Source organism: Nannobrachium achirus (assembly GCF_963921795.1).
Source record: "Nannobrachium achirus genome assembly, chromosome: 4".
NCBI classification, from domain to species: Eukaryota; Metazoa; Chordata; class Actinopteri; order Myctophiformes; family Myctophidae; genus Nannobrachium; species Nannobrachium achirus.
Window position 1 is genome coordinate 69,164,258 of NC_137813.1, and position 18,472 is coordinate 69,182,729.

The 18,472-nt window shown below is 38.2% G+C and overlaps 1 protein-coding gene across 1 annotated transcript; it reads left to right on the top strand.

Annotated features, from left to right (window-relative positions):
- Window positions 1-169: 169 nt before the first annotated feature.
- Window positions 170-17,681, top strand: LOC308284205 (interferon-induced very large GTPase 1-like; the record flags this gene model as incomplete). The annotated part of the gene is made up of 3 exons (XM_080724753.1): window positions 170-961; window positions 17,068-17,138; window positions 17,647-17,681. The coding sequence occupies exons 1-3, from the start codon at window positions 192-194 to the stop codon at window positions 17,679-17,681; spliced, it is 876 nt and encodes a 291-aa protein (XP_080580879.1). The 5' UTR covers window positions 170-191.
- Window positions 17,682-18,472: the final 791 nt, after the last annotated feature.

The window sequence follows — 18,472 nt, forward strand, 5'->3', positions numbered from 1 at the left end:
ACAAGACTGCCATTCATTTGGCTGGAGAGATGAGAAGTAGTCACCCTCCCTTCAGTGGGAATAGGGTTAACTTGGAGAAACATGTTTTACAATCATTGGCAAAAGAGGAGGACTTTAAAAGTTACATGAAGTACATCACACATCCAAGGGAACACGTTGGGCAATTTATTAAAAAAGCTGTTGAAGAATACATGTCCACCAATAAGGCCAAGGTACTACATATCATGAAGAAGAATGTGGATGACATAGCCATGCTTCTGAGTCAAGCAGTGCACGATGCAACAGAACAAGTGAAAACAAAGAGAGGAGACACCAACATGTGGTTGAAGGAGTTTTCTAGTCCATTAAATGATGTCCTACACGTTGCCACCAACTGCTATGATCATTTCAATGACATCAACAACTTTGACTTTCTTAAAGAGGAGATTGAGAAACACCTGAAGTCCATGAAGGAGGATTTGAGCAAGCTCTCGATCAATGTGGTGGATGTCCAAATGACACCAGATCAAATTCTCATTGAACAACTGTGCAACTGTTGCTGGGTACAGTGTCCATTCTGTAAAGCCATTTGTACCAACACCCTTGAGGATCACAGTCCAGACAAGCACAGTGTCCCTTTTCATCGCCCGTCTGGAATTGATGGATGGCACACTAGAGGTACAGTGGAACTTGTCATTCATTTTTGCACAACCTCAGTTGCAAGTGATCGAACCTTCCGCCCTAAACCAGATTCAGAGGAGATCATCCCATACAAAGAGTATCAAAATGGTGGTCCAAAGTATGCCGACTGGAGCATTACCCCTGATGAATCAAAACTGACCTACTGGAAATGGTTTGTCTGTCGATTTCAAAAGGAACTGGAGGAGCATCATGGCAAGAAATTTGTAGGCAGAGGGGAAATTCCTGAAGAATGGAAAAAGCACACAAAACAGGAAGCTATACAGAGCTTGGAGAACATGTGGTCTGTGAATTTTGAACAAACAAAAACACACTTTTAAAAAATCAAAACTAGTTAGCTTTTGTTTGATTAACAGCAAAACAACAACATAATTGTGGCTGCAGCTATCGGCTATTGCTGGATTGTTAAATTCATGAAGATTTGTTTTCTTTCAAGCACTGAAAATGTATAAGATTACATTACAAAATAAATCTTATCGTGCCGTGACGACATCATGTCTAAAGTCTCCTCCTACTCTGATGTAACTGATTATGTAATGATGTCACAGTGGAACTGTTGAGTGATGCTCTCACATTGTGATATATTTATTAAGTGTGCCTGCTATGCAATAGCAAAACACTTATTGTAATCCGCCATACTTAAGTCATTAAGTCATTAAGTCTTTCGCCACGAATTTCTGCACGTAATAACTGCCGCACAATTTACGCCACCGCCGCAATATATACATCAAAACGTGCGGCTCGGCCGGGAATGGTGTGCTATTACTTTTCTTTCCGATCCGCGTTACCATTGCGACGTAATTCGCAAAAAACGACGCCCAAAAACCCCATTGACTTAGAATGGGGGAAATTTCGGCACGTAATAACTGCCGCAAGATTTACGCCACCTCCGCAATATATACATCAAAACGTGCGGCTCGGCCGGGAATGGTGTGCTATTACTTTTCTTTCCGATCCGCGTTACCATGGCAACGTAATTCGTAAAAAACTACGCGCAAAAACCCTCATTGACTTTGAATGGGGGACCCAGAAAACCCAGAAACTTTGGCGCCACATAACTCTGCCATAATTTTGCCTAGCAACGTGATTTAAACTTTAAAATGCACACACAACTTTGGTCTTTTCCGGCCAATAGGGATGAGCTGTAATTGATTAAGCCCCGCCCCCTCTGTATTCCTATTGGCTGGGTTTTAAACAGCCACTACTCCAGTTCACAGCATGGTACCGTCTTGAAACTTGGTGTCTGGACTTAAACGGCCAATAGGGACTTATTACTTAAGCCCAGCCCCCTCTTAAGCCCCGCCCCTATCTTCCTATTGGCTTAGCTTTAAACAGCTTTATCTCCAGTTTGCAGCATGGTACCGTCTCGAAACTCGATGTGTGTACTTACATGGCAAATAGGAACTATCTGTAAATGCTTAAGCCCCGCCCCCTCTGCCTTCCTATTGGCTGGGCTTTAAACAGCCATGTCTCCACTTCCCAACACGTTACTGGTCACAAACTCGGTGGGTGGTCCCACAGTCCCAACGGCTAACCGCTAATGCTAATGCTAATGCTAACAAATGCTAATGCTAACACATGCTAATGCTAACACATGCTAATGCTAACAAATGCTAATGCTAAAAATGCTAATGCTAATGCTAACACATGCTAATGCTAACAAATGCTAATGCTAAAAAATGCTAATGCTAACATATGCTAATGCTAACGAATGCTAATGTTAGCAAATGCTAATGCTAATGTTAATTCTAACAAATGCTAATGCTAACACATGCTAATGCTAACATATGCTAATGCTAACAAATGCTAATGCTAATACATGCTAATGCTAACAAATGCTAATGCTAATGCTAACAAATGCTAATGCTAACACATATGCTAATGCTAACACATGATAATGCTATGCTAACATATGCAGATGCTAACGCATGCTAATGCTAAAAATGCTAATGCTAATGCTAACAAATGCTAATGCTAACAAATGCCTAATGTTTAAAGGAAAACAAATCTATGATAATGCTAATGCTAAAAAAATATTAATGTTAAAGCTAATGATAAAAATGCTGATGTAAAACTGCTTTACAAGGTTGCACACACTTAGCAAGCTGCAGGCACACTTAAAATTTCTTGGAAATTTTCTTTTCTAGTTTGTTTTTATTGTTTAAATAATGGACACTGGGCAAACTTAATGTTGACTGTTGATTGTGTTTATTGAGGAAGTGATGACCATGATTTGTGCCACCTGCGAGGGGGCGTGCATTGCTAATTGATTTGGGTGTGTTCAATAAAATGCCTCACACCAGTGAGGGCAGTCGAGTGAAGGCTGTGTAAAGAGAATTCACGTCTCATGTCTCCTTGTTTTGTTATTTTATTATTTCCCCCGTAAGTTGTTTTTTCGGTGCTATTTGTGTTTAGTTTACCGCTGTTGTTGACTCTGTTAACAGGAACTGAACTTAGATCCAAATGTAATTAGATTAGCTCCATTTAAATTATTGAAACCCTATAGTAGGCCTAGCTCCGGTGACTGTGGTGACCTCCCAACGGTCTTTAATTTTCCCTCTAAACCAATTCACTTTGTTGAAAATAGCCAATAATTATGCAAGTACACAATGCCTCACTTCAATGTGTTTTGAGGTTGTAGATCAGCTATTTTTGCTAAAAAAAATACATGTTTCCACCTGAAGTCCATGAAGGAGGATTTGAACGAGCTCTCGATCAATGTGGTGGATGTCCGAGTGACCAGTGTTGGGTATCGTTACATTTTGAAGTAACTCGTTATGTTACTTTAGTTACTGACTTGAAAAACTAATCTGTTAAGTTACTCCGCTACCCAATGACAATTGTAACTTAACGAGCTACCGCTATCGTTACCGACCATTAAAACCCACCAGCGTGGAAGTTTGGTAAACATAAAAAGACAAGAGTGCAGCCTCTTTTTAGCTCATGCGTCCTCTTCAAAAGACCAACGCTCCTCAGCATTAAACTGTACAGTACCTCGGTGCCGTGGCGTTGATATGGAGGCTCTATACCGGAGTTAAATGGCCGGGTCTGAATCCACCGTTGTCCGCCGTCCAGATACGATCCGATGATGTACAGTAAATCCATTTTAATACCCTACCGACGCGGACTTTTACACACGGTCAACTAAAGGCACGGACGCTACTAATATCTCCCCGTTGTGAGGAACGATCAACACGTAGGCTATATTACAGACGGACGCAGCAGCTTCTGTCGTTGTTTTGTGGGACATGGATGGAGATTACCAAGTCAACAGTCAACAACAGTGAGTGAGTTGATTTCCTGGTTTCAACATGACGCGCGTTGCAGAGCTGGAGAGATGAAAGGAATGTGATTGGCTGACATACGAGGGAGTCAGACAGGCAGACAGACAGGCAGACAGACAGACAGCTACACACGTGTATTTGTTGACAGAATAAGACAGGAGGAGGAAATGCGACTCGGGGCTTCTTTTTTAATCGGTGGCAACAAAATGAACAGTGAAAATGGGACACTTTTTAAAAAAAATAACGAGATTACTTTTTCGAAAATATAACTAAGTAACTAACCGTTATATTGTAAAATGTAACTTGTTAAGTTCCTCCGCTACCGCCAAACTAACGTCGTTACGTAACGTCGTTAGTTATAACGACGTTACACCCAACACTGCGAGTGACACCAGATCAAATTCTCATTGACCAGTTGTGCAACTGTTGCTGGGTTCAGTGTCCATTTTGTAAAGCCATTTGTACCGATACCATTGAGGAGGGGACTCCCCCATGGTCCGAACTGCCGTTGGTCCAAACAGGTTAAAATTCGCCAGGTTAGCATTCACCAGCGTTAGTTTTAGGAGGTTAGGATTACGATTAGGTTTAGGCATAGTTTTACTGAGGTTAGGGTTAGGGTTAAATCAGCTTGGTATAGCGCCACCATGAGGCTCATTTGAAAATTTCAAGTGCCATTCTTCCTCGGCCTAGTGGGAATGTGCATGCAAAATTTCATGGAAATCGCACGCATGAGTTGAGCCATTTTGTTGAAATCGGAGAACTCCTGCAAACTTTGGAAGCTAAAAATCTTGTCCAATCAAGATGGAATATGACGAATTTGAAAGACCCGAATATGACGAGTCATTAAGCAAACAAATTTGCTTAATGACTTTAAACATACTGTGTACCGATTTGCTTGATTTTTGGAAAACATCTGTAGAAGTACTGTCTAAAAATGAGTTTCGCATTAATCAGCCTCCTGGTGACGCTATAACAGGCCAGTGTGAAACATTTGGGGCAGAGGTGGCACCCAGGGAATTTAGCTGCCATCGTGCCAACAGTGCCAGAGATTAGGATGTACGCACGGACATACGTTTGTACGTACGGACAGATGGTGCAAAAAATAGTCTCGACCATGACTTTTGGCCTGGTCGAGACAATAACAACTTCATTTGTACTGTATAGCACCTTCCATAAATAAAATGCTTCACGTTAAAATAAAGATAATACTAGGATCCCAGTAAAAACTAAATTGGCAAAAAGAAACATAACTAGAAAAGAAAATTTCTAAGAAATTTTAAGTGTGCCTGCAGCTCGCTAAGTCTGTGCAACCTTGTTTAGCGGTTGGTGTTAGCATTAGCGTTACATTTTTTAACATTAGCATTTTTTGCATAAGCTTTAACATTATGGTTCTTCATATGACACCACCCACATGTCTGTACGACAAACGGATCACGAGATAAAGGGTCACTTGGAATGGTGTGCTATTAACTTTCTTTCCAATCCGCGTTACCATGGCGAATTTTTTTTGAGAAAAAAAAATTGAGAAAAAAAACATTTTGAGAAAAAAATACTTTTTGAGAAAACATTTTTTTTGAGAAAAAAAAAATTAAGAAAAAAAATTGAGAAAAAAAAATTGAGAAAAATTTTTTTTTGAGAAAAAACAAATTTAAGAAAAAACAAATTTAAGAAAAAAAAATTGAGAAAAAAAATTTTTTGAGAAAAAAAAATGTTTGAGAAAAAAAAATTTGAGAAAAAAAAAATTGAGAAAAAAAAAATTGAGAAAAAAAAAAGTTTGAGAAAAAAAAATTGAGAAAAAAAAATTTTTTGAGAAAAAAAATTTTTTGAGAAAAAAAAATGTATGACACCAGCCGCGAGTCTGTACGACAAACGGTTCATGAGTTATAGAGGCACTTCCTGTTTGGCAAAGGGCACTTCCTGTTATAGAGGGGGCGGGGCTTAATCAATTACAGCTCATCCCTATTGGCTGGAAAAAGACCAAAGTTGTGTGTGCATTTTAAAGTTTAAATCACGTTGCTAGGCAAAAGTATGGCAGAGTTATGTGGCGCCAAAGTTTCTGGTTTTTTTTTTCGGAGTCCCCCATTCAAAGTCAATGGGGGTTTTTGAGCGTAGTTTTTTGCGAATTACGTTGCCATGGTTACGCGGATCGGAAAGAAAAGTAATAGCACACCATTCCCGGCCGAGCCGCACATTTTGATGTATATATTGCGGGGGTGGCGTAAATCGTGCGGCAGTTATTACGTGCCGAAGTTTCCCCCATTCTAAGTCAATGGGGTTTTTTGGCGTCGTTTTTTGCGAATTACGTCGCAATGGTAACGCGGATCGGAAAGAAAAGTAATAGCACCCCATTCCCGGCCGAGCCGCACGTTTTGATGTATATATTGCGGCGGTGGCGTAAATCGTGCGGCACTTATTACGTGCCGAAATTTTGTGAAGTGATTATTAAGTGTGCCTGCCATGCAACGCAATGGCAAAACACTTATTGTAATCCGCCATACTTAAGTCATTAATTAAGTGTGCCTGCTATGCAATAGCAAAACACTTATTGTAATCCGCCATACTTAATTAAGTCCATAGTTTCGCCACAAATTTCTGCACGTAATAACTGCCGCACAATTTACGCCACCCACGCAATATATACATCAAAACGTGCGGCTCGGCCGGGAATAGGTTGCTATTACTTTTCTTTCCGATCCGCGTTACCATTGCGACGTAATTCGCAAAAAACGACGCCCAAAAACCCCATTGACTTAGAATGGGGGAAATTTCGGCACTTAATAACTGCCGCACGATTTACGCCACCCCCGCAATATATACATCAAAATGTGCGGCTCGGCCGGGAATGGTGTGCTATTACTTTTCTTTCCGATCCGCGTTACCATTGCGACAAAATTCGTAAAAAACTACGCTCAAAAAACCCCATTGACTTTGAATGGGGGACTCCGAAAAAAAACCAGAAACTTTGGCGCCACATAACTCTGCCATACTTTTGCCTAGCAACGTCATTTAAAATGTAAAATGCTCACACAACTTTGGTCTTTTTTCCGACCAATAGGGATGAGCTGTAATTGATTAAGCCCCGCCCCCTCTATAACAGGAAGTGCCCTTCACCAAACAGGAAGTGCCTCTATAACTCATGAACCGTTTGTCGTACAGACTCGCGGCTGGTGTCATACCTTTTCTTTTTTTCTCAAATTTTTTTTTTTCTCAATTTTTTTTTCTCAAAAAATTTTTTTCTCAAAATTTTTTTTTCTCAAATTTTTTTTTCTCAAATTTTTTTTTTCTCAAAATTTTTTTTTCTCATTTTTTTTTTCTCAAAATTTTTTTTTCTCAAAATTTTTTTTCTCAAATTTTTTTTTTCTCAAATTTTTTTTTTCTCAAAATTTTTTTCTCAAAAATTTTTTTTTTTTTCTCAAAATTTTTTTTCTCAATTTTTTTTCTCAATTTTTTTTTTCTCAAATTTTTTTTTCTCAAAATGTTTTTTTCTCAATTTTTTTTTTCTCAAATTTTTTTTCTCACATTTTTTTTTCTCAAAAAAATTTTTTTTCTCATTTTTTTTTCAAAATGTATTTTTCTCAAAAAAGTTTTTTTCTCAAAATTTGTTTTTCTCACAAAACAATTTTTTTCTCAAAAAACTGTCGTTAAAGTGCGACCCGTGATAACGGCCAAAAATGCTCCAAAACGCCACTAATTAGTCGAAATGGCTGACTTCCTGTTTGGTTTCTGATTGGCTGCTGGCCTTGTGACGTGGGTAGAGCTGCGAGGGCCCGGTCATCGCTGCTTGCAGCTTTAATTCATTAATCGTCCATGACCTTAATTGGGGCCTATTTCGCCAAACAGGAAGTGCCCCTCACCAAACAGGAAGTGACCCTTGATCTCGTGAACCGTTTGTCATACAGACACGCGGGTTGCGTCAAATGAAATAACGCTAATGCTAACACCAACCGCTACACAAGGTTGCACAGACTTAGCGAGCTGCAGGCACACTTAAAATTTCTTAGAAATTTTCTCTTCTAGTTAATTAATTAAGTCTTTCGCCACGAATTTCTGCACGTAATAACTGCCGCACAATTTACGCCACCGCCGCAATATATACATCAAAACGTGCGGCTCGGCCGGGAATAGGTTGCTATTACTTTTCTTTCCGATCCGCGTTACCATTGCGACGTAATTCGCAAAAAACGACGCCAAAAAACCCCATTGACTTAGAATGGGGGAAACTTCGGCACGTAATAACTGCCGCACGATTTACGCCACCCCCGCAATATATACATCAAAATGTGCGGCTCGGCCGGGAATGGTGTGCTATTACTTTTCTTTCCGATCCGCTTTACGATTGCGATGTAATCCGCAAAAAACAACGCCCAAAAACTCCATTGACTTTGAATGGGGGACTCCGAAAAAAACCCAGAAACTTTGGCGCCACATAACTCTGCCATACTTTTGCCTAGCAACGTCATTTAAAATGTAAAATGCTCACACAACTTTGGTCTTTTTCCGACCAATAGGGATGAGCTGTAATTGATTAAGCCCCGCCCCCTCTTTAACAGGAAGTGCCCTTCACCAAACAGGAAGTGCCTCTATAACTCATGAACCGTTTGTCGTACAGACTCGCGGCTGGTGTCATACCTTTTCTTTTTTTCTCAATTTTTTTTTCTCAAATTTTTTTTTTCTCAAATTTTTTTTTTCTCAAATTTTTTTTTCTCAAAATTTTTTTTCTCAAAAATTTTTTTTTCTCAATTTTTTTTTCTCAATTTTTTTTTCTCAAAATTTTTTTTTCTCAAAAAAATTTTTTCTCAAAAAATTTTTTTTCTCACATTTTTTTTTCTCAAAACATTTTTTTTCTCAAATTTTTTTTCTCAACATTTTTTTTTTCTCAACATTTTTTTTCTCAAATTTTTTTTTCTCAAATTTTTTTTTTCTCAATTTTTTTTTTCTCAAATTTTTTTTTTCCCAGAAACTTTGGCGCCACATAACTCTGCCATACTTTTGCCTAGCAACGTCATTTAAAATGTAAAATGCTCACACAACTTTGGTCTTTTTCCGACCAATAGGGATAAGCTGTAATTGATTAAGCCCCGCCCCCTCTTTAACAGGAAGTGCCCTTCACCAAACAGGAAGTGCCTCTATAACTCATGAACCGTTTGTCGTACAGACTCGCGGCTGGTGTCATACCTTTTCTTTTTTTCTCAATTTTTTTTTCTCACAATTTTTTTTTTTCTCAAATTTTTTTTTTCTCAAATTTTTTTTTCTCAAATTTTTTTTTCTCAAAATTTTTTTTCTCAAAAAATTTTTTTTCTCAAATTTTTTTTTCTCAATTTTTTTTTTCTCCAAATTTTTTTTTTCTCAAAAATTTTTTTTCTCAAAAAAATTTTTTCCTCACATTTTTTTTTCTCAAAATTTTTTTTTTCTCAATTTTTTTTTTCTCAAATTTTTTTTCTCAAAATTTTTTTTTCTCAAATTTTTTTTTCTCACATTTTTTTTTCTCAAAAATTTTTTTTCTCACATTTTTTTTTTCAAAATTTCTTTTTCTCAAAAAAGTTTTTTTCTCAATTTTTTTTTTCTCAAATTTTTTTTTTCTCACAAAACAATTTTTTCTCAAAAAACTGTCGTTAAAGTGCGACCCGTCATAACGGCCAAAAATGCTCCAAAACGCCACTAATTAGTCGAAATGGCTGACTTCCTGTTTGGTTTCTGATTGGCTGCTGGCCTTGTGACGTGGGTAGAGCTGCGAGGGCCCGGTCATCGCTGCTTGCAGCTTTAATTCATTAATCGTCCATGACCTTAATTGGGGCCTATTTCGCCAAACAGGAAGTGCCCCTCACCAAACAGGAAGTGACCCTTGATCTCGTGAACCGTTTGTCATACAGACACGCGGGTTGCGTCAAATGAAATAACGCTAATGCTAACACCAACCGCTACACAAGGTTGCACAGACTTAGCGAGCTGCAGGCACACTTAAAATTTCTTAGAAATTTTCTCTTCTAGTTATTATTAAGTGTGCCTGCTATGCAATAGCAGAACACTTATTGTAATCCGCCATACTTAAGTCAGTCAGTCAGTAAGTAATGTTCTTGCAAATTTCTGCTCGTAATAACTGCCGCACAATTTACGCCACCGCCGCAATATATACATCAAAACGTGCGGCTCGGCCGGGAATGGTGTGCTATTACTTTTCTTTCCGATCCGCGTTACCATTGCGACGTAATTCGCAAAAAACGACGCCAAAAAACCCCATTGACTTAGAATGGGGGAAACTTCGGCACGTAATAACTGCCGCACAATTTACACCACCCCCGCAATATATACATCAAAATGTGCGGCTCGGCCGGGAATGGTGTGCTATTACTTTTCTTTCCGATCCGCGATACGATTGCGACGTAATTCGCAAAAAACTACGCCCAAAAACCCCATTGACTTAGAATGGGGGACTCCGAAAAAAACCCAGAAACTTTGGCGCCACATAACTCTGCCATACTTTTGCCTAGCAACGTGATTTAAACTTTAAAATGCACACACAACTTTGGTCTTTTTCCGGCCAATAGGGATGAGCTGTAATTGATTAAGCCCTGCCCCCTCTGTAACAGGAAGTGTCCTTCGCCAAACAGGAAGTGCCTCTATAACTCATGAACCGTTTGTCGTACAGACTCGCGGCTGGTGTCATACATTTTTTTTTTCTCAAAAATTTTTTTTTCTCAAAAATTTTTTTTTCTCAAAATTTTTTTTTCTCAAAAATTTTTTTTTCTCAAATTTTTTTTTCTCAAAATTTTTTTTTCTCAAATTTTTTTTTTCTCAAATTTTTTTTTCTCAATTTTTTTTTTCAAATTTTTTTTTTCTCAAAAATTTTTTTTTCTCAAATTTTTCTTTTCTCAAAAAAATTTTTTTTCTCAATTTTTTTTTTCTCAAAATTTTTTTTTCTCAAATTCTTTTTTCTCAAAACTTTTTTTTCTCAAAATTTTTTTTTTCTCAATTTTTTTTTCTCAATTTTTTTTTTCTCAATTTTTTTTTTCATAAAATTTTTTTTTTCATAAAATTTTTTTTTCTCAAATTTTTTTTTCTCAAAATTTTTTTTTTCTCAAATTTTTTTTTTCTCAAATTTTTTTTTCTCAATTTTTTTTTCTCAAATTTTTTTTTTCTCAAAAATTTTTTTTTCTCAAATTCTTTTTTTTCTCAAAAAAAAATTTTTTCTCAATTTTTTTTTCTCAAATTCTTTTTTCTCAAAACTTTTTTTTCTCAAAATTTTTTTTTTCTCAATTTTTTTTTTCATAAAATTTTTTTTTCTCAAATTTTTTTTTCTCAAATTTTTTTTTCTCAATTTTTTTTTCTCAATTTTTTTTTCTCAAATTTTTTTTTTCTCAATTTTTTTTTCTCAATTTCTTTTTTCTCAAAAATTTTTTTTCCTCAAAATTTTTTTTTTCTCAAAAAATCTTTTTTCTCAAAAAAATATTTTTTTCTCACAAAACAATTTTTTCTCAAAAAACTGTTGTTAAAGTGCGACCCGTGATAACGGCCAAAAATGAGCCAAAACGCCACTAATTAGTCGAAATGGCTGACTTCCTGTTTGGTTTCTGATTGGCTGCTGGCCTTGTGACGTGGGTAGAGCTGCGAGGGCCCGGTCATCGCTGCTTGCAGCTTTAATTCATTAATCCTGGCCTATTTCGCCAAACAGGAAGTGCCCCTCACACCAAACAGGAAGTGACCCTTTTTCTCGTGAACCGTTTGTCGTACAGACATGTGGGTGGTGTCATATGAAGAACAGTAATGTTAAAGCTTATGCAAAAAATGCTAATGTTAAAAAATATAACGCTAATGCTAACACCAACCGCTACACAAGGTTGCACAGACTTAGCGAGCTGCAGGCACACTTAAAATTTCTTAGAAATTTTCTTTTCTAGTTATTATTATTATTATATAAGTATGGCGGATTACAATAAGTGTTTTGCCATTGCTTTGCATGGCAGGCACACTTAACTAAGCAATAGTTAAACTAAAATAACAAGTCAATGAGGGCACAATTATACAAACGAATCAAGCGGAACAATAATACAAGAACAAAAGACGTGAAATCCCTTTCTGGAGATCCCTGCGATGCCAGGGGAACCAAATCCCCTTTATGCCCATATATGGAGGTATGGAGATCCCTGTGATGCAAAGGGAACCAAATCCCATATGGAGATATGGAGATCCCTGCGATGCCAGGGGAACCATATCCCTTTCATGCCCATATATGGAGATCCCTGATGACATCAATATTAAAGGGATATTTCACATTCAAAAAATCTTTTGGTAATTTTATCTTCTATTCAGGCTTTTATGAACACCCTGAACAGTTTTTAATTTGCTTGATTCAATATTTAGATATTTGATGTAAATGTTACCAGGCCCTCCAGGCCCAGGGCCTGAGGGGGGCCTCTCCCCACACACACACCCATTGTAACTTCAACATCCATTTTAACCATGATAGATTAATTAAAAACACCCTTTATTTTTCTGGTGACTCATACTACCCTCCTAATACATGAGCAGGCTGTGTTTTTCCGGTAACTTTTTTTTTCCATTTATTTTTAATAATTCTTGTTTTGTATTTCATTGTTTCCATATTCCCAAATAATTATTATTATTATTATATATTTTTAAGTGATATATCCCTTTAAGTGATATATCCCTTTAAGTGACGTAATCATCAATCAATAAAATAAGAACATGGCTCAAATGGCTCTTATGTAAAGTAAACATTTGGCGGTTGGGGGGAAATTTCCAGACGTTAGACAAATTGCAGCCACCTGTAGGTTTTGAAGGAGGGTAAGGAGTCACCCTTTTCTGCCTGTTGGTAGGGCATACCCACATGTTATGGCGACATAGCAGTAGAACATTTGACCCCACTTTTGTGCTGAAACTCAGTTCAGTGAGATCAGTGGGGCTAATAGTGAGGCTAAATTGTTATTGTATGTATTTATTTATTCACGAACATTGAAACTTTAGTTTGGAGAAATGTTGCTGTGGATGTGTACAGTAAAGAGGGATGTAATATAGTGGCATTTGTTTTCACCTTGTGGTTAAAATAGGCAATGGGCTACTTTGTAGGCTGTATCCTGAACCTGAAACATAGTAGGTTAGGTTTGAGTTGGCCTGCATGTCAGTCAAGAACCTAAGTAAAGTAAATGTATTGCAATGTATTCTAAACTCTAACCATTGGTGTGATCATGGAAATTGCCATAATTGAGTTGTCATGTGGGGGACTACTTTGTTAATATTATTCTTTTTTTAATCCTAGCTGTCGTAGTACCACTGCCCCGCTGATTGTGTTAAAATTCAACTTGGGCTTCAAAACATGCACTCCAACCAACCTGTCTTTTATAACATGGGAATGAAAAAGGTGCATGATGTAGCAAAATATTTTTGGGTGCCCATGACATTCTTTTTTCTTTCTTTTTTTATGCACCCCACCCCACCAGGATTTTGCTATCTATTTTGCTGAAAAATAAATTCTTAAAAAATAAATAAATATATAAATAAATAAAGAGAATGATTAATTTTGATGATGAGTTTGTTCGGCTTGGTCAGTTATTAAGAAATACCAGCTATAACAACTAATAGAGCACCGTAGTCTGAAGTCATTTAAACATCCTAACTGGGTCCCGTTTTATTTTTCCCCTTTCTGAATTCCAATAGTCAAATAAGAACTGTGTTCCAAAAATAAACAAATGATCTCTGCGGTTAGACTCATATGGATATGAAGAATCAACGGAAGGCGAGAAAATGTTACTGCAGCAGAATTAGTAAAATCTTCGCCAGAAACAGACTGTATCAAATATGACTGGCTTTTGTAAATGATACAGAGCCACCTCCCCTATATTGCATAGAAATTTGTGTTTATTTTTGGACCACGATTATAAGATGACCCAATGTTATTCTCAATAGACGGGTTTCTGGTCCACGTCACGTTTGATTCGGTACCAAAATTAGCCAATGAAACCAGGCTTAACCAGCGCTCCCCAAAACAACAGGTTTGGGGATTGGACAGACTGATTACATGATACAGTCACCTGTGCATTTAGTCTCAATGTTTGTAAACAAGAAACCCGTCTATAGAGAAATCACTTCCGGAAACCAGGGGATGAACGATGTCAGGACTTCGTTACTCTGCAATGCAATGCAATATTTTGTGAACGTTAACCTGTTGCTCCACGCTAGTCTTGTAAACACAGTTGAATAGCAACAATTCCAAACAAACTATAGACCTGTTTCTTGTTTACAAACATTGAGACTAAATGCACAGGTGACTTTATCATGTAATCAATTACCACCAATCCCCAAACCTGTTGTTTTGGGGAGCGCTGGTTTCATTGGCTAATTTTGGTACCGACCTGCGCACGCATCTAGTTCTTATCAGTGTAACGTGGACCAGAAACCCGTCCATTGGTGTGGTGGTTATAGGTGGGTGTCCAGGGCTTAGCCCCAGACCTCACAGTAATATGAAATAACGATAATATAAATAATAAACTTTGGATGGCTATTATAATCAGAGGTTATTTTACAAGTTTGAACAGTGCTATAACTTTACCCATTTTAGCACATGTCTGGGCAATGCTAAGATTTTTGGCAATCTTACATTCATGATACATTTTTTATGTAGTATTTTGAGAATCTATTCAATATACTGTACATGTACTGTAGGCTACAGTATGATACATTTTTACATAATTACATTTTTCTCAAAGGATTTTTGTTTTTACATTGTTGACAATCCAGTGTTTTCAGTAACAATCCTAGTTTACAGAAGTTCTCAAAACTATTTTAAGTAGAAAAACAAAACATAAAATAACCTCTATGGGTATTATATATTTTAGAAAAACGAAGTGAGTAAATATATTTTGGTCATTTTAAAGGCTATTATTCTGAATTTATATTGACACAAATCATCCTGTAAAATTACACATTGGTCATGCTTTGTAGGCTAGGCCTACACACTGCTGTTAAAGGACATTCCTTTTTGAAGACATTCTCAGCGGGACAGAGTGAATCATCATTATAGTTACTAGACATATTTAAAATGTATAGTTATTAGACAGAGTTAAAATGTATAGTTACTAGACATATTTAAAATGTATAGTTATTAGACAGAGTTAAAATGTATAGTTATTAGACAGAGTTAAAATGTATAGTTATTAGACAGAGTTAAAATGTATAGTTATTAGACAGAGTTAAAATGTATAGTTACTGGACAGAGTTAAAATGTATAGTTATTAGACATATTTAAAATGTATAGTTATTAGACAGAGTTCAAATGTATAGTTACAGGACAGAGTTAAAATGTATAGTTATTAGACATATTTAAAATGTATAGTTATTAGACAGAGTTTAAAATGTATAGTTATTAGACAGAGTTCAAATGTATAGTTACTTGACAGAGTTAAAATGTATAGTTATTAGACAGAGTTAAAATGTATAGTTATTAGACAGAATTAAAATGTATAGTTACTGGACAGAGTGAATTATAGTTGCATAAACAGTAAGTTGACCTCAGTCATCAGCAGTCAGCATCATGTAAAATCAGATCCATCACTGTCAGTTGATGGAGGAGAAAAATGGAGGAAGAACACAGCTGGAAACAAAGTGATGGTTTGTATGAAGAGCATCTATGCATGTATAAAATTACATTATTGCGTTTGAATCTGAATGCTGAAATGGTAAACATACCGGTATACAACAACAATGGGCTGATATATACGGCCACCTTCGGGTGGAACAGTTAAACTTCAGTGCCTATAGAGTAACAAAATCATGACGTCACTCGCTCATCCCCCGGTTCACAGAAGTAATTTCTCTATGGAGAATAACATTGGGTCATCTTTAAATCATCTCATATGATTAAAATTACATCTAACGATGCTTCTCCTCCATTCACGTTTGGTGAATGTAGCCTTGGCCAGGAAAATTTGATGTCTTCAGGTGGTAACCATCGATCATAAGGTGTTTCGACCCGCAAACCACAACACCCTCCTGATTGCCGGGTCGGCAGTGGTGGCCAAATCACTGCCCATCTCCTCCTCCTGACCAAGGCTAAACTCCCCTCTCCTGCTCTATTTTTTTTTTTTTTTTCCCAACAAGAGGCTTCTCTGGGGAGGTATTGGGTGGGTCCCTCCTGAGGTCTTGAGGTGACACAGGTGCGTAGAGTTCTCCAGTACTGTGGGGTTATTCCTGCCTGGAGTTCTCCTTCGTCTCACCAACTCACCAACCAAGTTGTGCGCTGCACCTGTGACCCCACTTCTCCACACTTGGTCCTGGCTTGATGTATTTTTACCTTTTGTGTTCCTGCAGATGTTCTCGCAGTGACACTTTACTTCCAATTTCTCCCCAGCTGATGTTGTTTAGGTGAGCCATCTCGTTAGCTGTGATTAGTTAAGGGCTGTTACCGTTATGTTTGTATTGTTGAGTCTCAGCATTGTGGTCCAAAAATAATCAAACGGTCTGCACGATATTGTCAGTGAGGTGGCTCTGTATGGTTTATGATAGTCAGTCACTCATATTTGATGCAGTCTGTTTCTAGCGAAAATGTAACTAATTCGGCGACAGTAACATTAGCGTTTTCTCACCATCAGCTGATTCTTCATATCCATATGAGTCAAACCGTGGAGATCATGGGTTTAGGTTTGGAACACAGTTCTTATATGAAGAAGGTCTAAGGGAATTCAGAATGGGGGAAAATAACCGTGAACCAGGTAGGATGGGTAAATTACGTCAAACTTTGTTACTCTATTACTGGAGGCACGGCATGCAGTCTAACTGTTCTAACAGGACGGATGCATGTGTAGCAGTATGGGCGTTCCCACAGCCCATCCTCCTCCCACTTGTTGGTGAGCTAATTGATGGCAGTATTTAGGCAGCATGGCTTCCAGCTGCTAGTTAGCTGTTGTCTCTGAGTTGGAGGGTGCTGTGTCTCCCACGGCATGGGCAGCATGCATAGCCCTACAAGTGTCCCCCGCTCATGCTGGCCTTTGGGCTTCAGCTACTCTTGTGTGAAGGTACGTTTCCCTTTTGCTGCTTAATGACTGGTATGCCCTGTAGTGTAAGCTTGATCATGACCGTTTGTGTGTCGTTTTAGCTCATGGCTTTATACGACTCCTTCTGGAGTTCCTGCTCTGGGGTGCGGCGCTAAATGGCTACGCATACCAGGTAGGTTGACGGTCCTCCTTCTCTGTAATCGTGTGTTCATTTGGTGTCTTCACCAACATGAATATAAACTTGGGCTTTATGTGCATTTCAGTATTACTAACTCTACCCGGTGTCGGCTGCTGTGGATAGTACACCACTGTGTGTGCTACTCAAGCTAACTGGGTAGGTTCATTGTGCATCTCTCTGTTACTGTTTCGGAACTTTATATTTTGGTATAATAGGTATAACATGGCCACTTGTTGCCTTGCCATTTCAGGGCCGGTGGCAACTGCTGTTTTGCGATCCTGGTTTTACCCTTCAGTCAACTCACAACCTCCAAGCTTCCTATTCATGAACTACTGGCGAGGAAGGCAATCCTATAGTTCTGATTCAGTATTTAGGCTATTGAGCCCCCCAGCCCTGAGCCCTCCACAGATGGCATTGTCATTTTATCAGGACTTAATCAGGTTCATTTCATTTATAAATATAGTTCTCTGCGAGTCTGTTAATGCTGTCCTTTCTATTGCAGGCCAGGTGCTGGGGCTCCTCGGTTGGGACAGTTGATGGCCACCCATGGTAGTGGTAATTCCTTTTTGATGTGCTATTATTTTGTTGAGTTTGTTTGGATTTGGTTGTTGAAGTGCCACTGCCGTGGGTGGGTCGCTCCGCCCATCTATCCCTCCCCAGCACTGGCCCCCCCTCCAGTAGATGTTCAGCAGTTTTATTGTGACTCACCACTGATGACACTGCTCCAATGAAATGCATTCCAGTTTTATTGTTAACCTTTTGATATGGCTGCGATGAAATGACCTGTATAATAAAGCCTGTTTTGTACTTTTGTTAAAACGTGTTTCTGCCTTGGTTCATTTAGGTAATAACGAACTTGTGTGCTTTTGTAAATCAAGGTATTTGAATTAGTTAGTTCTACAATAACTATTTCCGGGGGTGCAACTCCCCCGGTGGCGTTGTCTGGCAATAACTTAAATATACCACTATGCCACACATGGACACACTGACAGACAGGGTGCAAAACATAGTCTTCCCATGCCTTTGGCCTGGCGGAGACAATAAGCAGAGATCAATAGGCATAGTCGCATTATACGTTACCTTAAAGCGAGACGGTCTCCACACGCAACCCCCGACCAGGCAGACAGAAAAACGCCAGTGAATCGGCACCCCCGTACGGCTCCCTTTTAATCAGCCTGGTGCTTGCGGGGCGTCGCGTTGCTAGGGGCAACCAGTGAAATAACAACCCACTACACATATATGAAAGAAAATGTCTGGAGGTAGCCTACTTTCTTGGCCACAAGATAGTTGGTGCTGATTGGTTCAGTGGGCTGCTTGATTCGCCCCTT